A 24,322-nucleotide genomic window follows, 5' to 3' on the forward strand; every position below is an offset into this window, starting at 1 on the left:
TATCTGGACTACAGGCTTTATGTTTTGATAAGAACAAAAAGAAAAATCTCAGAAGACAGATGAGGTGCTTTAAAGCATATGTAGGGATTCAAGTCATCCTGGCTGCTGTAGAAAGAGTGCTTCATCTTTCTTAGATCTTAGGTTTTGTCTACAACCATTTAACGTGTAAGAATTGAGTGATAGTTGAACTGGAAAGAATAAAGTCAGAGAGAAGTGGCTTTTTTTGACAGATGTGGTTGCTTTTTTTTGTTGTGGGTGGCTGGAGTATGAGGGAACCTCTTTGCTGAACTCACAGGGGTGCATCCAAGTCTGCCTCAAAATCAGAGAGTAAAGTAGTGGCAATATTGCATGTGGGAAGCATAAATAATTAATGAAAACAGCTTATAAGGAATGCTGCTCATAGGTTTTAAAATTTCACTTGTTACAGTTTACTGAAATAATTACTGCTCTGTCACTGCCGTGTTGACAGTTATCTCATATTCCATAATGTTTTGAGCAGTAGCAGGGAAGTAGATATTCTCTGCCTCTCTGCTTTGTTTAGTTAAACTACATATTTCAGGATGTGAATAGTAAAATGCTCCAAATAGGAATTGCGGTGTATCACAGAGTATGTGCACATAGACGGTACTTCTTTAAAACAGTTCAGTTAGCAATTTTGAAAGAAATGACTTTCTTTTCTTCTCTTGGACTGAAACGTTGTATAGACAATTTGTAAGCGTCATTATTAAGTCAACATTCAAATGGGATTTCGTTTTGAAAGACTTTAAATGTACAGGCAGACAAGGGTCTCTCTAGAGAAAAGGCTGAAGAATAAAAAGTGTTACTTTTTTCACTTTTCTCATTCAAATCTAGCCTCTATTAACAGAAGCCTTGCTGCTTCTGCTTTACTTTTTCCTTGGTTTCTGAAGAGGCCTCCTCAACCTGAGCTCCATCCTGAGCCCTTCTTTAGCCATTAAATCTTCTTTAAACCGGTGTTGTCATCAGAGCTCAAAGATGCTCAGGTTTGAATCAACGAAAAAATCTGTTTGCTTGAGAGATGAGGTTCTCTTACAGTGATGTGTGGTTGTACTACAATAGAGATGTGTATTCTAGGATTGCTTTTCCTTATGCAGCTTGGAGTTTGCATGTTCTTCCAGGAAACATGAGGTACTGTCCAAGTGTGCTAACAGCCTGACGTGTTCCAGTTGTCCCAGAGAAAGAGTGGTGCTGTACAAACACACTGCATTTACAATGAGCATGGTGTATTGTGGGCAAATACAGAGCAGCAGTAGGTCAATAGTTAGCTAACTGGGCACCTGTCCAAACATCATTAAAAATGTTGACTCTAAGTAATTTAGGGTTTTAATAATGTTTAATTAACCTCTGTTTAAACAACTCAGCTCAGATTGACCTATACGTCTAGTTTAAAAGTTCTGGTGTAGACATTAGATGTGACACATTTGGTGCACGTTTGGTAGTTTCTGAAAGGAGACAGCATGCAACTCTTACCACTGAAATCCTATCTTCATAAAAAGAGGAGCAAACAAATACGTGTCACTAAATACTGTCTTTGTGTTTGTTTTTCAGGTTAGCACTGTATGTATATGAATATCTGCTCCATGTAGGAGCACAGAAATCAGCCCAGACGTTTTTATCAGAGGTATGTTTTCTTTGTCTCTTTCTTTCCTTGCACAACTTTACAGTGTGTGTGCAAGTGAAATTAAATCTGTGTTGGTTTGCAATAAACAGCAGTGACAATTTCATGTATCAGTTCATGTTGATCAGCATAGACTTCTGATTTTGCTAAAAGTGAGTTTGCCATGTCATTTTGCATGCTTTTTCATAACTACTTTAGCTGTGATTTGTTGGTTGTGTTGTCTGATTTGGTGCTACACTGAAAAAAGATCTATTTTCTGTAATAAATGTGAATGATGAAGAGCGCATCCATCGTACTCTGTGGTGTTGCTGAAATCTCCAATGTGAATGATGTACCTTTCTAAATATGTAGCAAGCAGATATTTTGTGCTGATCTCAGTATATACTCCTACCATGCTTTTAACTACTTAACTTCTTTTCATTTGGTGAACCCGTTATGACTATAACTATTTAGGTCCTGTTTCTTAAGCAGTTGTAACTTCTGCTGCAATTTTTACCACCACATAATAGTTGGTGTTTTTCATTGTAATTTAAAAGAGTTATTTACAGATTTTGAAGCTGTAATTAAGCGGTAATGTCTTTATTTTGAATTTATTCTGGGATACAAGAATACCCAAATGCATGCCAAGTATATTGAGGTCTTTGAGGTTTATTACTGTTTTTAATATGTCTTTGATGAGAACATTTAAGATGGTAGTAGTAGCTGAAAAATGAACAGAAGTGAGAAAACCAGGCAGCATGTTGTAGTAGGAAGATTTGCTGCTTCAACTGATCCTCCTTCAAAGCTAATGGAATTACTATGCTAGTGATGACATTTTGGAGATAGAAGAGGGGAGAATGAGTACAGGAGGGTTGTTTCTGGTGTTTATAGACATTCATATAGCAGAGAGAAGCTAAATGGGTAGGACTGTTGTAGTGTCAGTTTATGTTTATAAAATATGTTTCTGACAATTGTTTTTTTTTTTCTTCTTAGTAAAGCAATGGAAAAATAAGAAAGAAGTATCTCCTCTTTCCGAAAACAGCTGTCATTTGTAAATAATGCATTGTGCAAGATTCATTTTGCTCATTTTGTTTTTATCATTTATGTGCAAAATGAGCAGCTGGCAGGAGTGTAACTGGTATGACATTTGGATTTCAGGAAAACATTCAATACAGCATCTTGAAATTTAGCATTTAAAACCTAATTTGGTCTCAGATTATATAGAAACTCTCAGGTCTGAACAAATGTAATTTGAGAATATATAAAATCTTTCAAATTCAGTCTGGTGCTGAAATTTATCAAAAAAAATTGCAAGAAACAAAATACAGAATGTGGCAGTGTAAAGAGACATATAATAATAATGTACTGAATTGGTAAAAGACAAAGACAGTGCTAATGACATATCTAAATGGCTACGTGTTGGAACCAAATACAGAAACCATTGTTACAGGGAAGCCTGCAAAATATAATATAGGAGATGAAATTGATACAGTAAGATTCAGACTGAGAAAACCGTACACAAACATGACGAGAAGAAAGTAACCTTGAACACAAAGTTAAATGATGAGTGCTGAAAGCAGAAGGAAATAAAGATAGATTAGTTTATTGTGAAGTAAACAGAACCTTGTATTGCGATGCCCATTCATTCATTTCTCAGGTGGAAACCACAGTATAGTACCTCCAGCCCAACCCTGTACCCCTTGTGAGTCACTGTTCTTGTTAGAGAGGGAAAATTAAAAGACAGGATGAAAATAACAAAACGGCAGTTGAGAAGTGCAAAAAATATTTTACAACTCTATGGTGGTGTGAAACTTGCAGTCTTCCATGTGTCCCATGGCTGTCAGGAAGCAGCTACCCTGTGATGACTTGAGGTGGTTGGGAGAGTACTTCAGGTGTAGGAGATGCCCAGGTTGCATAGGAGGACAAAATTTGTATTGGCTTTATCACTTCTTAAAATGTATGGCTGTTTGGGCTCACTGCTTTCTCTACTCTGGTGATCTGCATCTGCCAGAATAATTTGGATGGATTTCTTTAAAACTCATTCAGTTCAAAGTTGCTCTAACCTGGGGTATTTGGACAAGAGAAATAAACACATATGGATTATCTGAGCTGCACAGCTATCAGTGATAATTAAAGAGCATAAATGGCAAAGATTAATTTCCCTTTCTTCAAGATCTAGCAAGTAATACAGGTAAGATTAATAGAAAGAAAAAGTGAAGAAAATATAAATTGGATATCATAAAATTATTCATATAACTTATAGGTAGTTGTCTTAAGCATGACTTCATTTTTTAATGCTTTGTATCTGGTATAAATTTTGTAAGGCTGGTTCATGGGTCAGTAACATCTGGCCACTCTTATTTTCAAGCAAATGGTGCTCTCCATTTTGTTGTGGTCCCTGTTGAGTACACACTTCAAAACTTTGTTGCCTTAATCTCCGAACTGTAGGACCTCCAGTTCAACTAGCCTTTTCCTGAATCTTTGAATATTGGAAACATCTGTAGTTTTTGTCTTTTGGTCTGAAAATTAACTTGTTTTTAAGGAGACGTGACACGAAGTACTAGATGGAAGTAACTGAATAGCTACTTCATCCCAATTTGTCTTACAATTGGCAATACAATTGGCAATTGGCAGTTGTCATAAAACTGGCAAAATAGCAAGGCACTTGTGCTACTAGCTAAACCATGCCGTTTGCTCATGGGGATTGACTCGAGTTATTCAGGTGACATATACTCATATTTGAAACAAAATATACTGTTCTGATCCTGAATCTTTTATCTGGTATGGAACTGCTGTGTTTTCTTGAAGTGCAGGTCCTTATCTCATGCATTTTCTATTCTTTAAGTTCTAGCACTAGAGGAATAAATCCATTTTCTTGGCTAGACCAGGAAGACAGGTGTTACCCAGTTACAAGCTGTTATACTGATACAGATGATAATAAGAGTATTTATTTTTGTTTTAAGTTTATAGTTTTTCATAATTCTTATTCTGTCTGTTTGTTCAGATAGACTTAAGTCCTGCCATGTGGGATGTGTATTTTTCAAAAATAAAACAAAAGAAAACAAAACTTCCACCTTCCCTTCAGGTTTTGAATGCATTTATGAGGATAAATTGTGTTCTTTTAAAAAGGACAAATGTAAGACTAATGTAAGAATAAGGTAATTTCAGTAAGCCACGCTTTTAAGAGGATGAATACTGCTTAGATGTAGTGAGGCCCTTCTATGCAAACACAGTATTTACTGTTAGTTCACTGAGTTACAGGGGAAAAAAATGGTTTTGACTGTATGCTTCACCTTTCCATTATGTTGCTTTTGAAAATTCCTAGCAGGTCCCTCTGTCATTCTGAATGCATGTGGGAAACAGCTATGCCCCAGAGAAGTGCATCTGAATTGTTCATAAAACTTTGTTGGTGGCTTTGGTTTTATTTATATCTTTAATTTTTACTAACATTTTTATTTGGCGCAGTTCAGGCAGGATTTCCACAGTTTTGAAGGTATTTTTTCTATACTAAATGCTGTTAAGTGGTGTGGTGGTGGTGGAGTCAAGAGCCATACAACTGGTTTATTCTGCCAACTTTATCAATAGCAGTTATAATTCCTGTTGTTTACTTCTATAATATTTTTTAAATTGAAAAATGATTTCTGAGTAGCTTGGAGTATTTGTATACAAGAGCTACTCCTAAAGTAATACTTCCTATTTCTTCTTTTTTGCTGCACAATATTGGAGGCAGGTGTTAGTGGTATGGCAGCTGAGGTTGAATCTTCCAGCAGTATATCCTGTTAGGTTTTGTTGCCATGTAATAGATGGCAGCAGAGGAACAGTGACAGAATGGTGTCTGATGTGGAAGTGAGTTTGAAGCAAAGGTGTGTCACTGAATTCCTCAGTGTGGAAAAAAATGGCCCCCATTGACATTCATGTTTCAGTGTGTTGAAAACAATGGTGCCAACACTGAAATATTACAAACGAGAGTGCCGTGAATGCTCATACAGGAACAGAAAAAGCACCATATGCAAGTTTGTCAGGACCTGTTGAGATCCTGACAACATAATGCTGAAGGTGACAGTTTCCTGGATAGTATCATTATCGATGACAAGGCCTGGTGTTACCACTGTGAGCTGAAGCAGTCCATGGAGTGGCAACATGTGAATTCCTCATTGAAGAAAAAATTCAAGGTGCAGCCCTCAGAGAGTAAAATGATGTGTACTGTCTCTTGGGATAGAAAAGGGGTGATCCTTCTGGATTTCCTGGAACCACCAACTCTCACCACTGCGTCATGATGCTGACGAAGCTGAAGGCTTGAACTTCCAGAACCTGGCCAGAGAAAGGGACAACTTTTCTCTTGCAGCATGATAACGCCAGGCCCCATACCACTTCGAAGGCCATGGAGCACATTGTTAATCTTGACTGGACCACATGGGCAACATTTTCATAGAATCATAGAATGGTGTAGGCTGGAGAGAATTTGAAGATCATCCAGGTCCTGTCCACCTGCCCTGGCAGAATTGCAAACTACTAAAGTCATGGGTACCCAGAATCCCATCCATCTTGGTCTTGAATGCCTGCAGGGATGGGGCATCCACAGCTTCTGTGGGCAACCTGTTCTAGCACCTCACCACCCTCTGAGTAAAAAATGTCTTCCTAACATCTAATGTAAATCTTCCATTCTTTTAGTTTAAAGCAATTCCCCCTTGTCCTATGACTTAACAGACTTAACAGTTTGTCTTCCTCCTGCTTGTAAGCTTTCTTGAAGCACTGGAAGGCTGCAGTGGGGTCTCCTAAGAACCTTCTCCAAGTTAAACAAGCCCGATTCCTTCAACCTTTCTCCATAGAAGTGCTGCAGCCCTTATGATCATCTTCATGATCAGTTCCTCTGGACTCACTCCAGCAACTCGGTATCCTTCCTGTACTGAATGCTGGTGGCTTGGACTCGGTACTCCAGATGGAGCCTTACAAAGTAAGAGTAAAGGGGGACAATCACCTCTCTCTCCCTGCTGGCTGCCTTTTTTCTGACCAGGATACAGCTGACTTTCTGGGCTGAGTGCCCACTGCTGAGTTTTATCCACCAAGACCTGTTAAGTCCATCTCCCCAAGGCTGGTCTCTTGAGTTCTTCTCTGAGTCTGTACTCATATCTGGGACTGCCTTGGCCCAAGTGCAACACCTTACACTTAGCTTTTTTAAACCTCCTTGTGTTCTTATCTGTTCACTTTCTGAGCTCTCCAGGTCCCTTTGGATCACAGATCTTCCTTCTCTTCTGTCAGCTGCACCACTCAGTTTGGTGTCATGTGCAAACTTGCTGAGCATATACTCAATTGCACTTTCTATGCCATTGATAAAGATGATGAAGAGCATTGGTCCCAAGACAGACCCACTTGTGACAGGCCTTTGCCTGGACATAGAGCAACTGACTACAACCCTCAGGCCACGGTCATCCAACCAAGTCTTCATCCAATTAATAATACAGCCTTCAAATCCGTATTTCTCCAGTTTATACACAAAATGTCAAAGATTTTACACAAGTCCAGGAAGACAAGTTTAGTTGCCCTTCCTTTATCCACCATTGCCATCTCTCCATCACAGGTAGCCATCAGACCGGTCAGGCACAGTCTGCCCTTGGTCTAGCCATGCTGCTAATGCTGTCGTAGCTGCTGTGAAACAGTGGGCCACCTCTGCTGTTGCAGATTTTTGAGTGTGACATGCAGACTCTTGTTCATTGCTGGCAAAGGTTCATAGCTACTGATGGTGATCATGGTGAAAAATACTGTTTCTAGCTGAGAATTTGTTAGATTAAATGGTGTTATTGTGCTCTTTGCATCTCTTGTAGTTTCCATGAATATGCTTTCAGAGCAACCTGTGTAACATATTGAAATTATATCAGGTTGTGTGAAGAATGATTTTAGATGTATGAAGTGCATATTTGCTCCTAAAAGAGCATACTTGTTTAAATTTCTTAACAATTTGGAGTGGTAATCAGGTTGGAGTTGAAAATCAGTTTATTTCTATTTAGAAAAATCTCAGTGCTTCTTCCAGTGTGAACAGTATGTCCATCTTTTATAGTAAGCTTTTATTTGCTTGTATTTAAGTTTCAAGTTAAGATTGTTCAGGTTTATCATTGAAATAGGATTTTTTTTTTTTTTTTTGTCAGCCATTGCTTATGTCTGTAGAGTGGAATATGGCTTGTGTTTAAATAATAGTTTTGTTTTGGGTTTTTTTTTTGTACAAAATTGGACAGGAAATAGCGCAGTGTGTAGTTGTAACTGGAGGAATTTTGAGTGTTTGTAATGCTCTGGTTTCCACTCACTTTTAGCAAGATGCTGTCTTCTATTACAGTCTTTTCTGTACAGAGTTGTGTAAACTTTTTGCAAAATCTAATTATTTGCAACAGAGCTCCTGAAACAATTATACTGGGTTTTCTGTTCCAAACTATTTAATGTTGTAATTTAGGACAAACTATATGGCATTAATGGTAGTTTGGTAATAGTTAAGGCAGAGCATTTGTAAAGGATTGCAGGGAGACAAGATGCTCTCATAGCATGTTGTCTACTGAGTTAGCTGCTAACAATAAAAGTGTGAAGTTAAGGGTGTAAACATTCCTAAATTGCGTTTCCTTTGGAAACCGTTTTGAATAAACCATACTTTCTAAGTGGGAAAGAGCTCATAGACAGTGTGTGTCTATTCAGGAACAGTTGCCAGTGCAGGCAAAGTAAGCCAAACTAGTTTACACTTTCACTGGGTGGTGGGAGAACAGGTTGTAGCTGGGGTATATTTGTCTCGCTACCTCGTAACAGCACAGCACTCCTTGAGGATACTGAAGCATTAGCTAGCTTTGAATGTGGAGAGAAGACTGCCACCTGCTGAATCAGTAACATTAGTTCTTAAGTTTTTCCTTGCGCAAACTGGAGAGTGTTTTAGAAAGATGTGTTTCAGTGGTGGAACGATTAAAATATGTCCTCAATAGAATTATTTTCTCTATCTATGAAAAAAATTCTAAAATAAACTTTCCCAAAATAAAAGTTACTGGCTAAAATAGGGTAACTAATAAAATACATAGTACTTTATCATTCAGCCCTTCGTAACTACAGAGTATTTTATTCTTCCTTTTTATTGTTCTGTAAGGTTTTTTAGTCACAATAATCACACCTGTGTTTTTATGGTTTTGTTTCAGATAAGATGGGAAAAAAACATAACACTGGGGGAACCCCCAGGATTCTTGCACTCCTGGTGGTGGTAAGTGGAATTTTTTTTCCTCTGATTTTTAGAATATGGCAATTGCAAGTTCCAGCAGCTGCAGGAAAGAAATTGAGTGAGCACTGTTAAAAGAATGTGGAGTTGGTCATCAAGAAATATTTTCTTATAAAGAAATGAAGGAATAAAAAATAAGATACAGGAAAAGACACAGATATTGGAGTCAAGAAAACAGATACTGCATTGTGAATTGCTAATGCAGCATCTTCAAAAGAATATGGCCTGCACTTCGTTTCACCATCTTCTACTGAAGTGAATTTAAAGGATCCTTATACATATCCCAAATAATTGCACTTGAGGGAAGAAACATATATGTATTTATATAAATATAAATATGTGTGTGTATATATATATATATATATAACCTAACATATGCGGATATACGTGCAGTAGCTGTGCATATAGATGTGAGCTTCCTTGCCTTCTTGCCTACACTATTTATGGGTAGAGCATATGAAAGTAATTAGATTAACCCAAACCAGCAGCCTTTTTGAATCACAGTGTGTGTTAGCATGGGCTTGGTGTTGCAGTATCTATGTCTGTATAGTTTCTGTCAGCTTAGTGCATGAGCAGACAAATAATTTGCACGTTTCAATGTACATTACTTCAGAATCATGGAATTACAGAATCACAGAATGGTTTGGGATGGAAGGAATCTCAAACTCCACTCAGTTCCAGTGTCTCTGCTTTGGGTGGGTTGCCACCCAGCAGCTGAGGCTTCCCAGTGCCCCATTCAGCCTGGCCCTGAGGTCATGGGATGGGACACTCACAGTTCTCTGGGCACCCATGCACAGGACCTCACCATCTTCTAAGTGAAAAATGTCTTCCTAGTGTTGAGTCTAAATCTACCTTCTTAGAGTTTAAAACCATTACCCCTTGTCCTATCACTATCTGCCCATGTAGTTCATTGTGCAGAGCCACAGTTGTAAGTGTAAAATTAGCTGTGAGAAAGGAGTGCTCATAATCAGTGCTATTTAGCCATGGTATTTGTAACATGATTTGAATATATCCAATATATCTGTGTTTCCAAGAAAACAAAATTATGGAGAATATGTCCACCTGTCAGGAGTACAACAAGTACAAGTTTTAAAGTAGTCCCATTTGAACACAAAACCCTAAGTTTTGTATGCAGCTTTATAAAATGCAGCATATTCTTCATTGAGCTTTCTGTTTTTATTACCTATGGGATGAGAGCCTAATTAAGACATTTGTGTTTCTTGTACCTGTCAGGTGTGCATTATCCTTAATTTTGATTTTTGGCAGCAGAGTGTTCAGGTTTTCTGCTTTTCCCTATTATGTTGCTGAGTTAGGTAATAAACAATATTAAACTCTTAACAAATTGTATTCTTACGATTGTTTTAGTATACACATATTTTCATTTTAGAAACTTTTATGTTAGGATGAATTAACGTGTAACCCCATTTCAAGGGGAGTAATAGGACAAAGAATGACTGTAGCCATCACGATTTCTTTTCATTCATTATAACCCAAAAGCTGTAAGAGAAGGTACCCATTCCTTTCCTACTCTTCTCCACACACTTATTTCTATAGGAACTTTTATTTAAAGCATAGTATTGTACTTTGGAGGAACCCTCCTCAGTTCCATGCCTTTTTATGTTATTACTCTTACTTCCAGTGCTTTGTGGAGGTAAATAGCAACAGTCACCAGAGGTTTAAGGTTAAATGCAGAGCTTTAGGCCCTTTAACCTTGTATATTAGATTAGCTTCTTGGTTCATACTTTCCATAGTTTTAAACTGATGCAGCACTCTTGCCTCAGAGAATCAGACAATGGGACTTGATCCCTCAGAGATGTTTTACCAGCCTAAATTCTTTCATGGAGGTAAGTGCTTTCAGCTGTTGGCAAGGAAATGATGTATCTTTTTCTACATATAAACATGCATGTGTGGTGTGCACTGTGATGTCTACTGGAGTAATGATTTTCTCTCAATGATTTTCTCACGGTAGCTGTAACTTCTTCACTTGCAGTGTATTTTGGGATCTTTACTGTGCAGCTCCAGAAAGACGAGAAACATGTGAACATTCAAGTGAAGCAAAAGCCTTTCACGACTATGTAAGTTTTGTCTGTCTTTACCATGCTTTCATTAACTATACGTAAAATCTGATGTAGAAGTATTTCTTCATCTCAGCAGTATCTCAAATGCAGGTTTGTCACTTATAAGGAACATTTGTGGAGATGCCTCAGAATTTGGATGTTCTAATTCTGTGATTGCCTAGTGCCACCTGGAAAACTCTGTAACCCCTCTCAGAGATGAAAGTGTTTGCCTGTGTATTAATTCAGAATAAAATGATTATTCTGTCTCTTCCCTGGGGAGACTTCAGGCAGATCACAAGGGCACAGGCCAAATGGAAGCCCAGATAAGTCCTGTCCACATATCCATACTCTTTCCAATTGACTCAGTGGCTTCTGTCAGGACCATGCTGACTTCAGGTGTGACTGTTCTCATACTTACATACACAGAGGAAATCAAACATAAATTTAGGAGAACAGCAGGAATCATGGAATGTAAATTATTATGCCAGTTTTGGAATGTATGTGACATAGTTCAAAACACAATAGGGAATTTGGTGGCATTATATATGTGAAGACCCCCCTGACCACCAAAAATTAGTTCTAAAAACTAGGATCCCTTACACTGGAACAGTTTCATTCTTTTTTTTTTTTCCATTATCGTCAAGTATACAGAGCACTCTAAAAATCTGGAACTGTGTTCCAAACCTAGGATGGAATTTGGGTTCTTTCTCCAGCAAGCTCTTCTCCGCCTGTTAATTTCATTTTCACTAAGGAGGTCCTCAGAGCTGAGCTGGTGTCATCTGTTGTTGCTTTGGGTTGGTCATTCAAATGGTATAAGGAGGAGGTATAAGAAGACCCTCATGCAGAAAAAGATATATAAAATTAGGACTAGACTGCAATAACCCAGTGTCTTACAAACATAAATTAGGACATTTTCTATTACTATTGTCATAATCTGAGTATGGTATAGTTTCCTTTAGCATGTGAATGATTGATGATCTTGCTTTATATGTAGCTAACTGTGACTGCTATAACTGCACCAAGAACACAGAACTGTTATGCGTATTTTACTTATAGACTAATAATGCTTTAATACCCTCTCCTTAGAGGTCAGATTATGAAGCTCACTGGTAAAGGAGCTTGGATAACTTTGTACTGTTGTATCCGTGCTTCATCATAATAATCAAAAGAGAAAAGTGGCATTGCAGAAAGGAACAAAATTATGAGGAAAATTTCCACTCACAAGCGTGTTAAAGTTGAACAACTTGGCAAAGCATGTTCCTCAAATTAAGAACAATTTAACTATTAGAAGCAGAATTTCCACAATGTTTTTTACTTGTTCTGTTTTCAGTACACAGCCATTGGAAACATATAGCATTTCAACAGCTTTGCTGTTGTTTTGAATCCTTGTTATTAAAGCAAGGTATGATTTCTCACTGAAGAAGAAACAGTTCCATAAGAATAGTTCACAACTGCAGAGAATCACATTAGTGAATTAATCCATGAAGATTAGAATCCACAGTATTACAGTTGACTAAAGTGGAAGCATTGCACACTTGCAGTCTAATGTGTGTAACAAAAGCAAAACATTTGAAACCTGTTGCGAAATAATTCTGAATTTATTAGCAGTGATAAATTAGAAATTAGCAATTAGAAATTATTATTCTGAAATATTAGCAGTGAGAGGAAAGTTTAAATTAAAAAACACTTGGAATCCATAATGGAATGGAGTCCAAGCTTCTTTAAACTCATGATGATTTCATTGATCAGTAAATTAACTATTTATGTAAGTGCTGATACTATGAATTTGAGCAGCTGAATCAAAACTATGTCAAATAAAAATTCTTATTTTGACACCAGCTTTCTAGTAATTCAAACTGGATTTCAGATTTACATCATCTTATTGTTCAGTTCATCTGCATTATGGTAAATGTTAAAAAACTGAGAAAATAGTCAAATGACTGTGCATGTGACACATAACTGTGTGATGTAAGTTAGTGTATAAAGTCATGTTTGATGAAGGAAAAATAAAATGATATTCTTTTATGTGCATATCAATCTGCATAAAGGAAGATGTTTGTGTCTGGAAAAAAAAATTGGTACATTTTGTCAATTACTTCACCAGGCATTTCTAATAGCTTTTAAAATCCTTTAACGTGACAAGAAAAACAAGCTGTTGCATTGCTTTCTCACAGTTCAGATACACTTTTCTAATACCTGGAAGTACTCATACATATTCCGTAGTGTCATATGCTGTTGGTAAAGCAGTCTACATTGTGTTAGGTGCACACTGTTCAAATCATGCATATATTTAATATTTCGTGACCACACTACACTCATATTAACACACCTAACAATAAGATACCATTAAGTGTATTTTATGTTTATTAACGATTTGTCAAATCCTGACCCACGTGGAGTGTTGTCAGAAATCCACTGCCAGTGCAGACTGTCAGACAGCCAGGCTGTTATACCAGTCCTCAAGTTAGACTGCAGGTCAAGGAAAAGAGCATTCATAGCTGTGCTGTCATATTTGAAAACTGTAATTGCCAAGTACAAAAAGCACAGTAGGACCTGCTCAGTATTTCATACTAGCAATCTAGAATTTGTTATTTGGTACATATTTTTCTATTTGACCTGGGAATATTGTTCTCACTGAAGGTGTTTGTGGTCTCTTTACACTAGACATATCCTGTTTAACACTAATTAGGCTGAATCAGCTGACCCAGATGTTTTCTGTCTTTGCTTTTGTGAACATTTTGTGAAGGAATGTTTGAAGGAGGAAGAAAGTGTTTGGGGGTGCGTTACTAATTTGTGAAATGTTGCTGCCTCAAACAACACAATTGATATCCGATTTGCAACACTGAGATTAACTCATACAACAAATATGTACAGAAAGGTTTTGTAAATTTTCTTCAAGTTTCACAGTATTTTAACTACCATTGCAAAAAACTGATGCCAATTAATAATTCTCTACCCTTAATAATTGGACAACATTTTTTGAATGATGAGATTTAATGTACTGTTTAGTTTGCCATAACATTTTAGCACCTGTTTGGCTTGTATTTTAATACAACTAAATATCTGCAGCTGGACTTTGTAATCTGCAGTAGTCTTGAAGAAAACACTAGCAGAGTTTTCCCTGTCTTCCCTACTGAGAACCCTTCTGCAGCACTGTCCTGAGGAAGAGTGCATATGAAGTTTTCTCCATTATCAATGCTCTGTATTCAAGCAAAGTGAATCTTAGCCTTTGTTTGCCATCAGTCTGTGTCACTGAATCTGTTCTTGACTATTTGTGTAAAACAACAAGAAAAACAAATTCATTTAGATAACTGTTATTTACACTTTCTGATTTATCTGTGCACGTTACTTTATGCAGTAGCATCCTTATTCTGAGGAGAATAGTTGTAGAAGTTCTGTTTCCACAGAACAAGAAAAATTCAAATTGTATCAATACTAACTACTTCAACTTGGATTTTTATCAAGCTAGTGAAAGGAGAAGGATCTATCACATTTGACAGCAGGAATGTGAAGTGACCCAAGGTGAAGGCTGTAACTGCTTGCAGTACTGACAGTGCTCATCTTAGTAAAAATAATAGAAATAGAAAAGTAAAGGGCTATTCCAGCTTTGAATTTGAAGAATTTGTCTCCTCATACTGAGGTTAAACACAGCTTCTCCATAGGATGCAGAATAAATTCTATTTTATTTTCTATTGAGATTTACAGTTAGAAATTTATTTATTTTTTTTCTCCTCAGTGAACGTGGCTCTGAATTCATTAGGTTTACATTTTGGGTTTGAAAAGACAGTTGTATGACATGGAAGTACTGAATCAGGTAGATATGTTCTTACTTTGAAGTTTAATGAAAGTATCTTAGAATTAGAAATACTTTGTTTCCATTACTGGTAATTCAGGAAAGAAAACTGTTGCTTGTCTGGTCAATTAATATTGCAGGGATTTCAGCAGGAATAAAGTGTTTCAAGCAGAAAAAAAATAAAATATACATTTTCCAGGTGTCTGTCACTTTTTCTGGAGGAAAACGTGTGCTGTGAAAAATCATTTCTGTGGTAGCTCTGAGTCGAAATTCAGACTTCACTGAACAATGGATTTTCTTTCTTAACAGTGTCCTAAGGAGATCTCTTTATCTCTCTGTTTAAAATCTCGTTTATCTGGGTTAGATTCTGTTGAGAGAAGCAGGTTCCCATGTGCATAATGTTCCTACTTTCTTTCCATCTGCCCATAGGCTGAAAACTTAGTGGGTAAATGTGAATTCTCAGAGCAGAAAGCATTTTTAGAATCATCCCTGCCAATGAGCTTCTGAACTCCAGGAGTGGCTGCTCTCTAGTTCTGCTGGCTCAGCCATTCATTCACACCTCTGCACCTCTGGGATGGGGACAGTCAGTATCTATGAAGTTCTTTCTTGAAAGCTGGCTTTCTTACCTAGTGGTTAAGGTCTTCTACAGCATGGGTGTCCAACCTTTAAGATTGCCTGGGCCACGTGAAGTAAAGAGTAATGGTCTTGTGCTGAATGTCACCCCAAAAGAAATGCCTCCTATTTTTTTCATGTATAAGTAACAAAATGTGCTAATTTTAAATTTTTTATTCTTAATATCTTACTAAAGAAAAACGAGAAAGAGAAGCATAAAAGTAGTGGGATATTTGATCATGTTTTTGTGACTCTAACACCCAACTGTGGTTCATTGGCAGTGGTTGAATTTCCTAGTGAGGTCTCAAGGTGTTCATCAGAGATTTTTAGTGACATTTTACTCCTCCTGTACTTTATCATTGGCAGTAATTGTTCAAAATGTCTGTATTGTTGGAAAATGACAGGAATAAGCTGTATTTGTGAAGCAAAGAATATTTTTCTGCGCTAAGGTAAGGATTGTGAAAGTCCAGTAAAGAGTCATGATCAGATTTTGAGTTGAGTATCTGGTTACAACTCTATATTTCACTTGAAAATTTGCAGATCATGTATTTATATCAACAGAAAACAAATGTAAATTGATGATTTTTTGGGGCAGTCTTGAAACCCAAGTAGTGTGGTGTAATTGACACTCCCAAGGGATGGGCTGCCAAACCTAGACAGACCTCAACAGGCTGAGCAGTGGGCCCAGGAGAACTTCATGAGCTTCAACGAAGCCAAGTACAATGTCTTACCAGAGTAGAGGCAACCGTCACTATCAGAGGGGTAGAAGGATGGAGCACAGCCTTGACAAGAAAGGACTTGGGGGTACTGGTAGATGGAAAGCTGGACATGAGCTAGCAGTGTGCCCTCAAAGCCCAGAAAGCCAACTGTATACTGGACTGCATCAAAAGAAGTGTGGCCAGCCAGAAAAGGGAAGTGAACCTTCTCCTCTGCTGCACTGTTCAATCCTCACCTGGAGTAGTGCATCCAGATGTGGAGAGACATGGACCTTTTGGGAGTTCGTTCAGAGAAGTGCCACAAAAATGTTCAAAGGGATGGATCACAACTCCTACAAGGGCAGGCTGAGAGAGCTGGGGCTGTTCAGCCTGGAGATGGCTCCAGGGAGACCTGATAGCAGCCCTTCAGGATCTTCCCTGAACAGGGACACTTACAGTTCTATCAGGTTCTTGGAGACCCCTTCAGCCTGGCTTTGAGTGTCTCCAGGGTCAGGCCATCCACCACATCTCTAGGCAAACTGTACCAATGTCTCACCATCCTTATTGTAAAAGACTTTTTCCTTGTATCTAAGCTACACTTTCCATCTTTCAGTTTGAAAGCATTTCCCCTTGTCCTATCACTCCCTTCTAAGGGAGTCTATAGTAAAAAAGAGGACGGACCCTTTAGCAGGATCTGGAGTGATAGGACAAGGGGAAATGCTTTCAAACTGAAAGATGGAAAGTGTAGCTTAGATACAAGGAAAAAGTCTTTTACAATAAGGATGGTGAGACATTGGTACAGTTTGCCTAGAGATGTGGTGGATGGCCTGACCCTGGAGACACTCAAAGCCAGGCTGAAGGGGTCTCCAAGAACCTGATAGAACTGTAAGTGTCCCTGTTCATTGTAGAGCTGTTGGATGAAGTGACCTTTAAAGGTTCCTTCCAAATCTAAGGATTCTACAATTCTATTTTCAAATTCTGTTAATCAAAACAGAAAGCATGGCCGCATGTTCCTCACTATTCTAAGCCTCGTGTTTAGTCAGTGATTTTTTGTCTTCCTTGCTTATTATAATGGAAGTTTTTCCAAGATGTTGAGAGGGACCTATAAATTCTGACAAGCAACTGTAGTAAATTCTTGATTATTTTCTAGGTAAGGTTTTATTAGCATCTTCTCCATGGTTGTTTTGAAAGATCACTTTTGGTATGAGCAAGGGTTTCTTGTTTATTCCTATGCCTAACAGAAGAACACTAGGTAATTTAAAGATTAAGAAAAAGGCATGTTTATTCCCTCAAAGAGTGTACAGTCTCATAAGCTTGTATCACATTTCCATCTGATTTGTTAGCATGTTTGAATAGTAAGCTGTATGACTTGGAGCTTAACTTTACTTGAAACTTGTAGGGTGTATTAAAGATTGCTATAACTATACAGGTTATTCCTTCTAAAATCATAATGATATACATAAAATTCTTCTAGAGGTAAGTGGGAATAGTGTCTAGATACTTGAGATGGCTGATCTGTTAGTCTTTCACAGAAACAAATTAGATCTTTGCATTTATTGACATATTTTAGCAGAAAAAAATCCACTTTCTTCCCTCTTCTTTGTGCCTATCTTCCTTCAGAAGTGTTTGCTTGCCTTGAATGTTACTAAAATCCTAACATGCCGTTAGTATTACACAGAACTTGGAGTACTATGTGTATTTTCACACCTTTAAGTACTGACGATTTACACATGAGGAAATGTCTGTTGAAGGCAGCAGTGAACATTGGAAGTGTCTGCAGATCTGGTCATTTGTTCTCACAAGGAAAACTGTTCTGCAGTAAGATGTATTCTATTCTTTTTTCATGAAACATATAAAAATAAATAAATATTATATATATAAAAATAAATTTTGGAACCCACACAGAGTTGTCATTTTAGGTGAAGATTTTTGATGACCTAAATACATGCAAGTATTTTTTTTGTTTGTTTCACAATGATTTTTGAAAATGGATTTTCGTATGTCCTGCAGGTTGTCCTGGCAGTTATGATCTCTTCAGTTCATCAGATAAATTCCTTCTCTAAGTCTCATGTGTGTCAGAGATGGAGCAATTTTATAGCTGTTGATTCTCTCTTTTTTCAGCTGTTTCTACCTGTGGTATTTTGCAGGCAGCATCACTAGGCAGCTTGTGCTTTTAGGTCCTCCCTGATATCCTGCTGAAAACTGAATTCTAGACCTGCCTTCTTGCTGTCAATTTCAGTGGAGTTTGGCATGGAGAATCCATGATAACAGTTTCTGCTTAAAACAAAAACCAACAGTGCTTTTGTATCCTTCCAAGCTGTGGAGTGCCTGAGATGACAAATAAAAGCAGAAGGGAGAGAGGGAGCATAAGACAGGATCTATAGAATGCTGAATTCAGTGTAATTTGTGGGACAAATGCCAAATTGTATTGCCACAGGGTCATGAAATACAGAGATCCATAAATGAGAGGAAGTTGACAGATTTTAGCTCTCTGAACAATTTATGGCCTTCCTGTGAACTCTCCACTGCTTTATTCTCTTTGTTTTGAAGGTTCTCCATGTTTCCATGGGCTGTTGTCGTTAATAGCAGATTCCCTAGCACAGTTTTGTGCTTAGATGTGAGTTCCCTCGACTGAGAAATATGTATGCTACACTGCATAGTTTCTGCGTGGCCTGCTTTGCCCAGTAATGTTTCAGGATAATTCTGCTGAGGCAGTGGTTCTGGAGGGAGTTACTTGGAAACTCCTTACAGTAGTTCTGCAAACTCTTAGAAGGCCCTTTACATGTTTACTCATCATTGCTGTATTTCTAATTTCATCTTGAGAGACAAGAGTGTCTTCTTCAGACATGCAGTTCTTCATACTGTGAAAGTGACTACCTTTGTCCACTTGGAGCATAGATTATTTCTTACAACTAGAAAAAATTTCTTTTAAGTGGTCACTTTTTGTTAACTGATATGGAAATGAATAGCATCTCTTTTCCAAAAATTCACTGTTGGAACAAAACATTTTACTTTTTATGTGATATTCAAGTATGAATGAAATGCCATTGTTTACTACTATAATTCTGCAGAGATAGGTCTTGCTTCTCAGTGTTTAGATAGAGTAAAATCGTCTTGGATGTCAAAGCTAGAAGGAAACCAAGGAGGTTTCTGACATTTACTCTGAAATTCCTTGTCTGAACACAGTGGATAAATAAACCAGATCACTCAGTTTATTAGAAAAATAAAATAATTAAAAAATCTTGTCCAGTATAAGATACTCTAAGTGACTCATAAGGTAGTAAGTCCTTGAGTTTCTCTTATGTGTAGCCAGAAGTCAGTAAATTTGAAAAATGTCTAAAAAGGGGAAGAATTTCTGCTTTTCAGTTATCAGTTGTAAAGGGGCAGTAATATCAAGTGGTGTGAATTTGCTTCTGGAAGAAGGTATTTATTGCTTTGGGAAGCGGTTGCTTTTCATAATCTGAGACTCTTCTTGTAATGGTGTTGGTGGAATTGTGCACAGTCAAGCTTCACTTTTCCAGTCTTTTTGACTGCTCAGTTTTATTGCTTAGTAGATGTTGTTTAATGCAATCGTTCAGGAAGGAATAGTGAAAAGCATGCAAAGTCCTCCTAGCAAAGTAGGAATCACTGACTATAGGAAAACTGCATTAACTTGTGTCAGGATTTAGTCCACATACTTAGAGTGTATCTCAAGTAGCACAAAATGAGATTTCACTGTTATCTCCCAAAATTATTAAACGGTTTTCCTTTGTTCTTCAGAATACAGCCAACTTGAGAAATTCAGTGTTTTCACTGGATTACAGGGACACTTTTTGCAGGAAAGTAGGGATTTTTTTTCTTTTAGATCATGTTAGGAAAACCCCAGAGAAAATATCCTCACATTTCCATTAAGAAAAATGTGCCCATTCTGCTGCTGCCTTCCTGCTTCATTGCTTCCCATACAGTCTTAGATAATATAGTTACTCAAATTTGAATGACTCCAAGTCATAGATGCAAGTTTTAAGTGTTGTTGCGGGAACACTGTTGCAACATCAATGTACATAAATCCATGGGCTCTGGTGGGGTGCATCCATATGTGCTGAAGGAGTTGGCAGAGGTGATTGCTGATCCACTCTCTCATCTTTGAGAGGTCTTGAAGAATGGGAGAGGTGCTTGGAGACTGGAGGATAGCCAGTGTCACTGTTCTTCAAAAAGGGCAAGAAGGAGGATCCAGGGAACTACAGGCCAGTGAGCCTCACCTCTGTCCCTGGAAGGTGATGGGATGCCATCTCTAGGCAGTTGGAAGAGAAGAGATGTATCAGAAGTCAGCATGGATTCACTAGAGGGAGGTCATGCTCAACCAACCTGGTGGTCTTCTATGATGTCATTACTGGATGGATGGTTGCAGGGAGAGTATTGGATGTAGTCGACCTTTATTTCTGCACAGCAGTTGTCTCTGTCTCCCACAGCATCCTTATAACAAAGTTGAAGTGTGGAATAGATGAGTGGATGGTGAGGTGAGCTGAGAACTGGCTGACTGGCAGAGCTCAGAGGGTTCTGATTGGTGGTGCAGAGTCCGGTAGGAGTCCTGTACTTAGTGGTGTTCCTAGAGGTCGGTGCTGGGTTTGCTTCTGTTCGACATCTTCATCAATGACCTTGATGAGGGGATAGAGTCCACCCTCAGCAAGTTTGCTGATGATACAAAGATGGGAGGAATGGCTGACACGCCTGAAGGCTGTGCTGCCATTCAGCAAGACCTGGACAGGCTGGAGAGCTGGGCAGAAAGGAACCAGATGAGGTTTAACAAGAGCAAGCATAGAGTCTTGCACGTAGGGAGGAATAATAGCATGCACTGGTACAGGTTGGGGGATGTCCTGCTGGAGAGGAGCTGTAAGGAGGACCTGGGTGTCCTGGTGGATGACAGGCTGGCCATGAGCCAGCAGTGTGCCCTTGTGCTCAAGAAGGCCAGTGAGATCCTGGGGAGCATTAAAAAGAGCATGGCCAGCAGGTCAAGGGAGGTGATCCTCCCCCTCTACTCTGCCCTGGTGAGGCTTCATCTAGAGTACAGTGTCCAGTTCTGGGCTCCCCAGAACAAAAAAGACAGGGATCTCCTTGAAAGAGTCCAGTGGATGGCCACAAAGATGAGAAAGGGCGTGGAACACCTCCCTTATGAGGAGAGGCTGAGAGACCTGGGTCTGTTCAGGCTTAGAAAAGAAGACTGAGAGGAGATCTGATCCACATCTATAAATATCTAAGGAGTGGGAAGCAAGGAATGAGGCTGAATTGTTCTCTGCATTGTGTGGCAATAGGACAAAGGGAAATGTCCACAAACTGAAGCATAGGAAGTTCTGCACAAATGTGCATGGGAACTTCTTCACAGTGCAGTCATGGAGCACTGGCACAAGCTTCACAGAGATGGTGGGGGTCTCCTTCTCTGGAAGAGTTCAAGACCTGCCTGGATGCCTTCTCTCTAGAAGCCCCTTCTAACCCCTACAATTCTGATTCTGTGAATGTATTTTCTTACAGTGTGCTTTTTTTCCCCCCTATTTGTAATTTCATCTAACATCTAACATGGGAGCCAAAGCACTTCTTTAAAATAGAAAATAAACCCAGTATATTCTTCCCAAAATTTCAACTCTTATTCTTTGAATGGAGATTTCATTTTCTCAGAATTTAGAAGTAAAATGGCTAATTAGTGTAAGTGGAAGCTTCTGACAGTATAAGGAACTACCATCTCCCCTGAAGGCAATTTAACTCCTCTTTCATTGTTCCCAGAGGTAGGCAGTAGACTTGTTGAACCTGGAGTCTCTTCTCTAGGAATCTTTTAGGCTTCACTTTCATTGAGAACAAAGCAAATAACAGCCTTTATAATGAGGCAAAACTTTGGCAGAATGATCTGTAGGAGTAGTCTCTAATCATAATGGAACACTAAAAAGAGCCTGCATACAGTGTGTTTAAAACCATGTCAAATTTATGAAATAGATGTTTTCTTTTGCTTAGAAGTAAGACAGAATAAGGATTCGATGAGTTAAGAAAGAAGTGGGTGGTTTAAGAGATAAATATGAAGCGTACCAGAGGAGATGAAGGTCAAAAGAGGAAAGGTGGTGACTGGAATGCTCAGGCTGCTTTGCAGTCTTCCAGAATAATGTAATTTCGTCAGTGTACAGATAAAATTTGTTTGTAAGATGATCTTTAAAAGGCTGATAGATATACTGCAAAATTATTAGGTGCCTTTAGTCCATAATAAGGTTTCTCTATGGACTTAAATTTCTGTCTTCTTAAGACTGGCATTTACTTAATAATGAATGTAAATCTGAGGTATTTTTGTTGTGACATATAGTATTGCTTGGATGAAGACTTCACTGAATGTTTTTGACCAGTTTGATGGAAATCCCAGGATACTGCCATCTTTTCTCTGCGTGATTGTCTTGATGTACGACTATTAACTTCAACCATTTCTTAGAGTGATGTTGTTAAATATCTTACTGCAAAACTTTGTGCAGTACCTGTAGTGCATTTGGAGTAGAACTCAATTTTCCCAAATTCAGATTTCCATTTTTGGTGTGCTGCAGCAGTTAATTTGAGCTACTAAAGCCAATGTTGTGTTAAGTTTTTAATAATTTGGTGTGAACTCAAGTCTTTTTTGTCAAGTTTTTAATTTATAATTTGTTAATTTATTTTGATTTTGACAATGAGAATATACATGCTACTATTAGTTTTACATAGCACGTGCTGAGGAAGGTCCTGTTTCAAACTTTTGTACATTCTTGTAGTTACATTTAAAAACATTTATCTTCACTGCTTTTGCTATACACGTCATTTGTATTCGTTGCACAGTGTAAGCTGTATGTGTTTACAGCACTCTAGAAAGTTATTAAAGAAGGTTAAGTTGTAGCTTAGTAACGCTGGGAATACTAAATTGACTAACAAATGGTCTGAATTTAGAGTTAAAGATCTTCTGGCATTAATTTTTAACACTGATTGTACATAATGCTTTACATCAGTAAAGTATTGAACAAACATTTCATCAATAGAGAGCAAATGTTGCACTACAGCCTCTCAGCTTCCTGTGTACGCTCCTTGTCCTCTCTCAGTATTTTTTCTTCATTTCACTTGATGTTTATCGTGCTAAATGAGAGCAGAGAGTTCAGGCAGTCTTCTAATATTTTTTTTCCATTTAGAGGTTCCAATTCATCTGGGGAAATTTCTCTTGAAGGTAATTATGAAGAGGTACTTTGAGAACTCTGCTTAAGTACACGCATCCTCATGTGCATATATGTAGTGAGACATCTGTATCTACTAGAATAATGAAGTGCAGTGCAATACTACACTGATTTAAAGCATTTTTATTTTTCTGATAACAGTATTTAGCTAGATTTGAGTCACTTTGCCTGAGTATGTTCTTCCTTAGCCTCATAAATTGTAAAAGTAAGTCTTATTTTTGCATAGTATGCTAATCAGAGATTTTGTAATAAGCTCGACCGGTCTGCTAATATCTCTAAGTGACTAATTTCAGACTTGCTTAACACATGCCTGGAAAAACCAAAGGATTATAACTTCCATCTGCTCTCTGATATGATGAAAGATGAGTCCTGAAGATCACAAATTGTGGGAGACATGCAGCTCTTAATAAGAACAGCTGAACAACAAATGTCTTGTGAGAGGTGGTGAAAAATGAAGTAATGAGGAGGAAGCCTCTTGAGGGAATGTGGATATCCATGGCTGACTAGAACTGTCACATCCGAACCTTACACTAAATATGAAATGCACATTATATAACAGAAGCCACAGCAAGCAGATAACAATCTGCTTGAATTTTCTACCAAATTAATGCCTTACTATTACAAGGAGTTGTGGTAACATGGGCTCTTAAGCATGTACAGAATGTTATATTTTAGGGAAATGAAGTGCAAATTTCCATATTAGGATATGTGTTTAACAAATGAGGTTTTGAAATTATGTTTTTTTCAGTCTTCATATGAACACCATTCCAAACAATACAAATGTTGTTAACTTAGCCACTGAAAACATGTAACATTTCAAGGTATACAAACAGAGCCTTTCATTCTCATATATAGTATTCCAGAAAATAATAGTCAGATGTGCACTTAGAGAAAAATTGAGGTTGGCATAATCAAAGGGAATCACAATTAAATTTGGCTTAAAGATGAAAGTTTGTGCTTTCTCATTGTAGACTGTTTAAATGTGGCCCCTCCTTAACTTAAATGAGCATCTCCATAGTGCTGTCACGTTAATGTGCACAAACTAGGTTTGTGCCAGTTAACAAGAAGACCTGTAACAAAGCACAGATGTAGGAGCCTGTAACTCTTC

At 38.0% G+C, this 24,322-nt stretch overlaps 1 protein-coding gene across 3 annotated transcripts in view; it reads left to right on the forward strand.

Annotated features, from left to right (window-relative positions):
* The window catches only part of SSBP2 (single stranded DNA binding protein 2), a 168,261-nt gene that overhangs the window by 36,607 nt on the left and 107,332 nt on the right, over positions 1-24,322 (forward strand). For all 3 annotated transcript variants that reach the window (XM_065745229.1, XM_065745226.1, XM_065745227.1), the window contains exons 2-4: positions 1,567-1,639; positions 8,779-8,840; positions 10,846-10,930. In XM_065745229.1, the coding sequence (XP_065601301.1) occupies positions 1,567-1,639; positions 8,779-8,840; positions 10,846-10,930 (220 nt within the window). The remainder of the gene's footprint in view (positions 1-1,566; positions 1,640-8,778; positions 8,841-10,845; positions 10,931-24,322) is intronic.

Source organism: Cyrtonyx montezumae, unplaced genomic scaffold (genome assembly GCF_038088225.1).
Source record: "Cyrtonyx montezumae isolate F1298 unplaced genomic scaffold, pur_monq_1.0 scaffold_34, whole genome shotgun sequence".
NCBI classification, from domain to species: domain Eukaryota; kingdom Metazoa; phylum Chordata; class Aves; order Galliformes; family Odontophoridae; genus Cyrtonyx; species Cyrtonyx montezumae.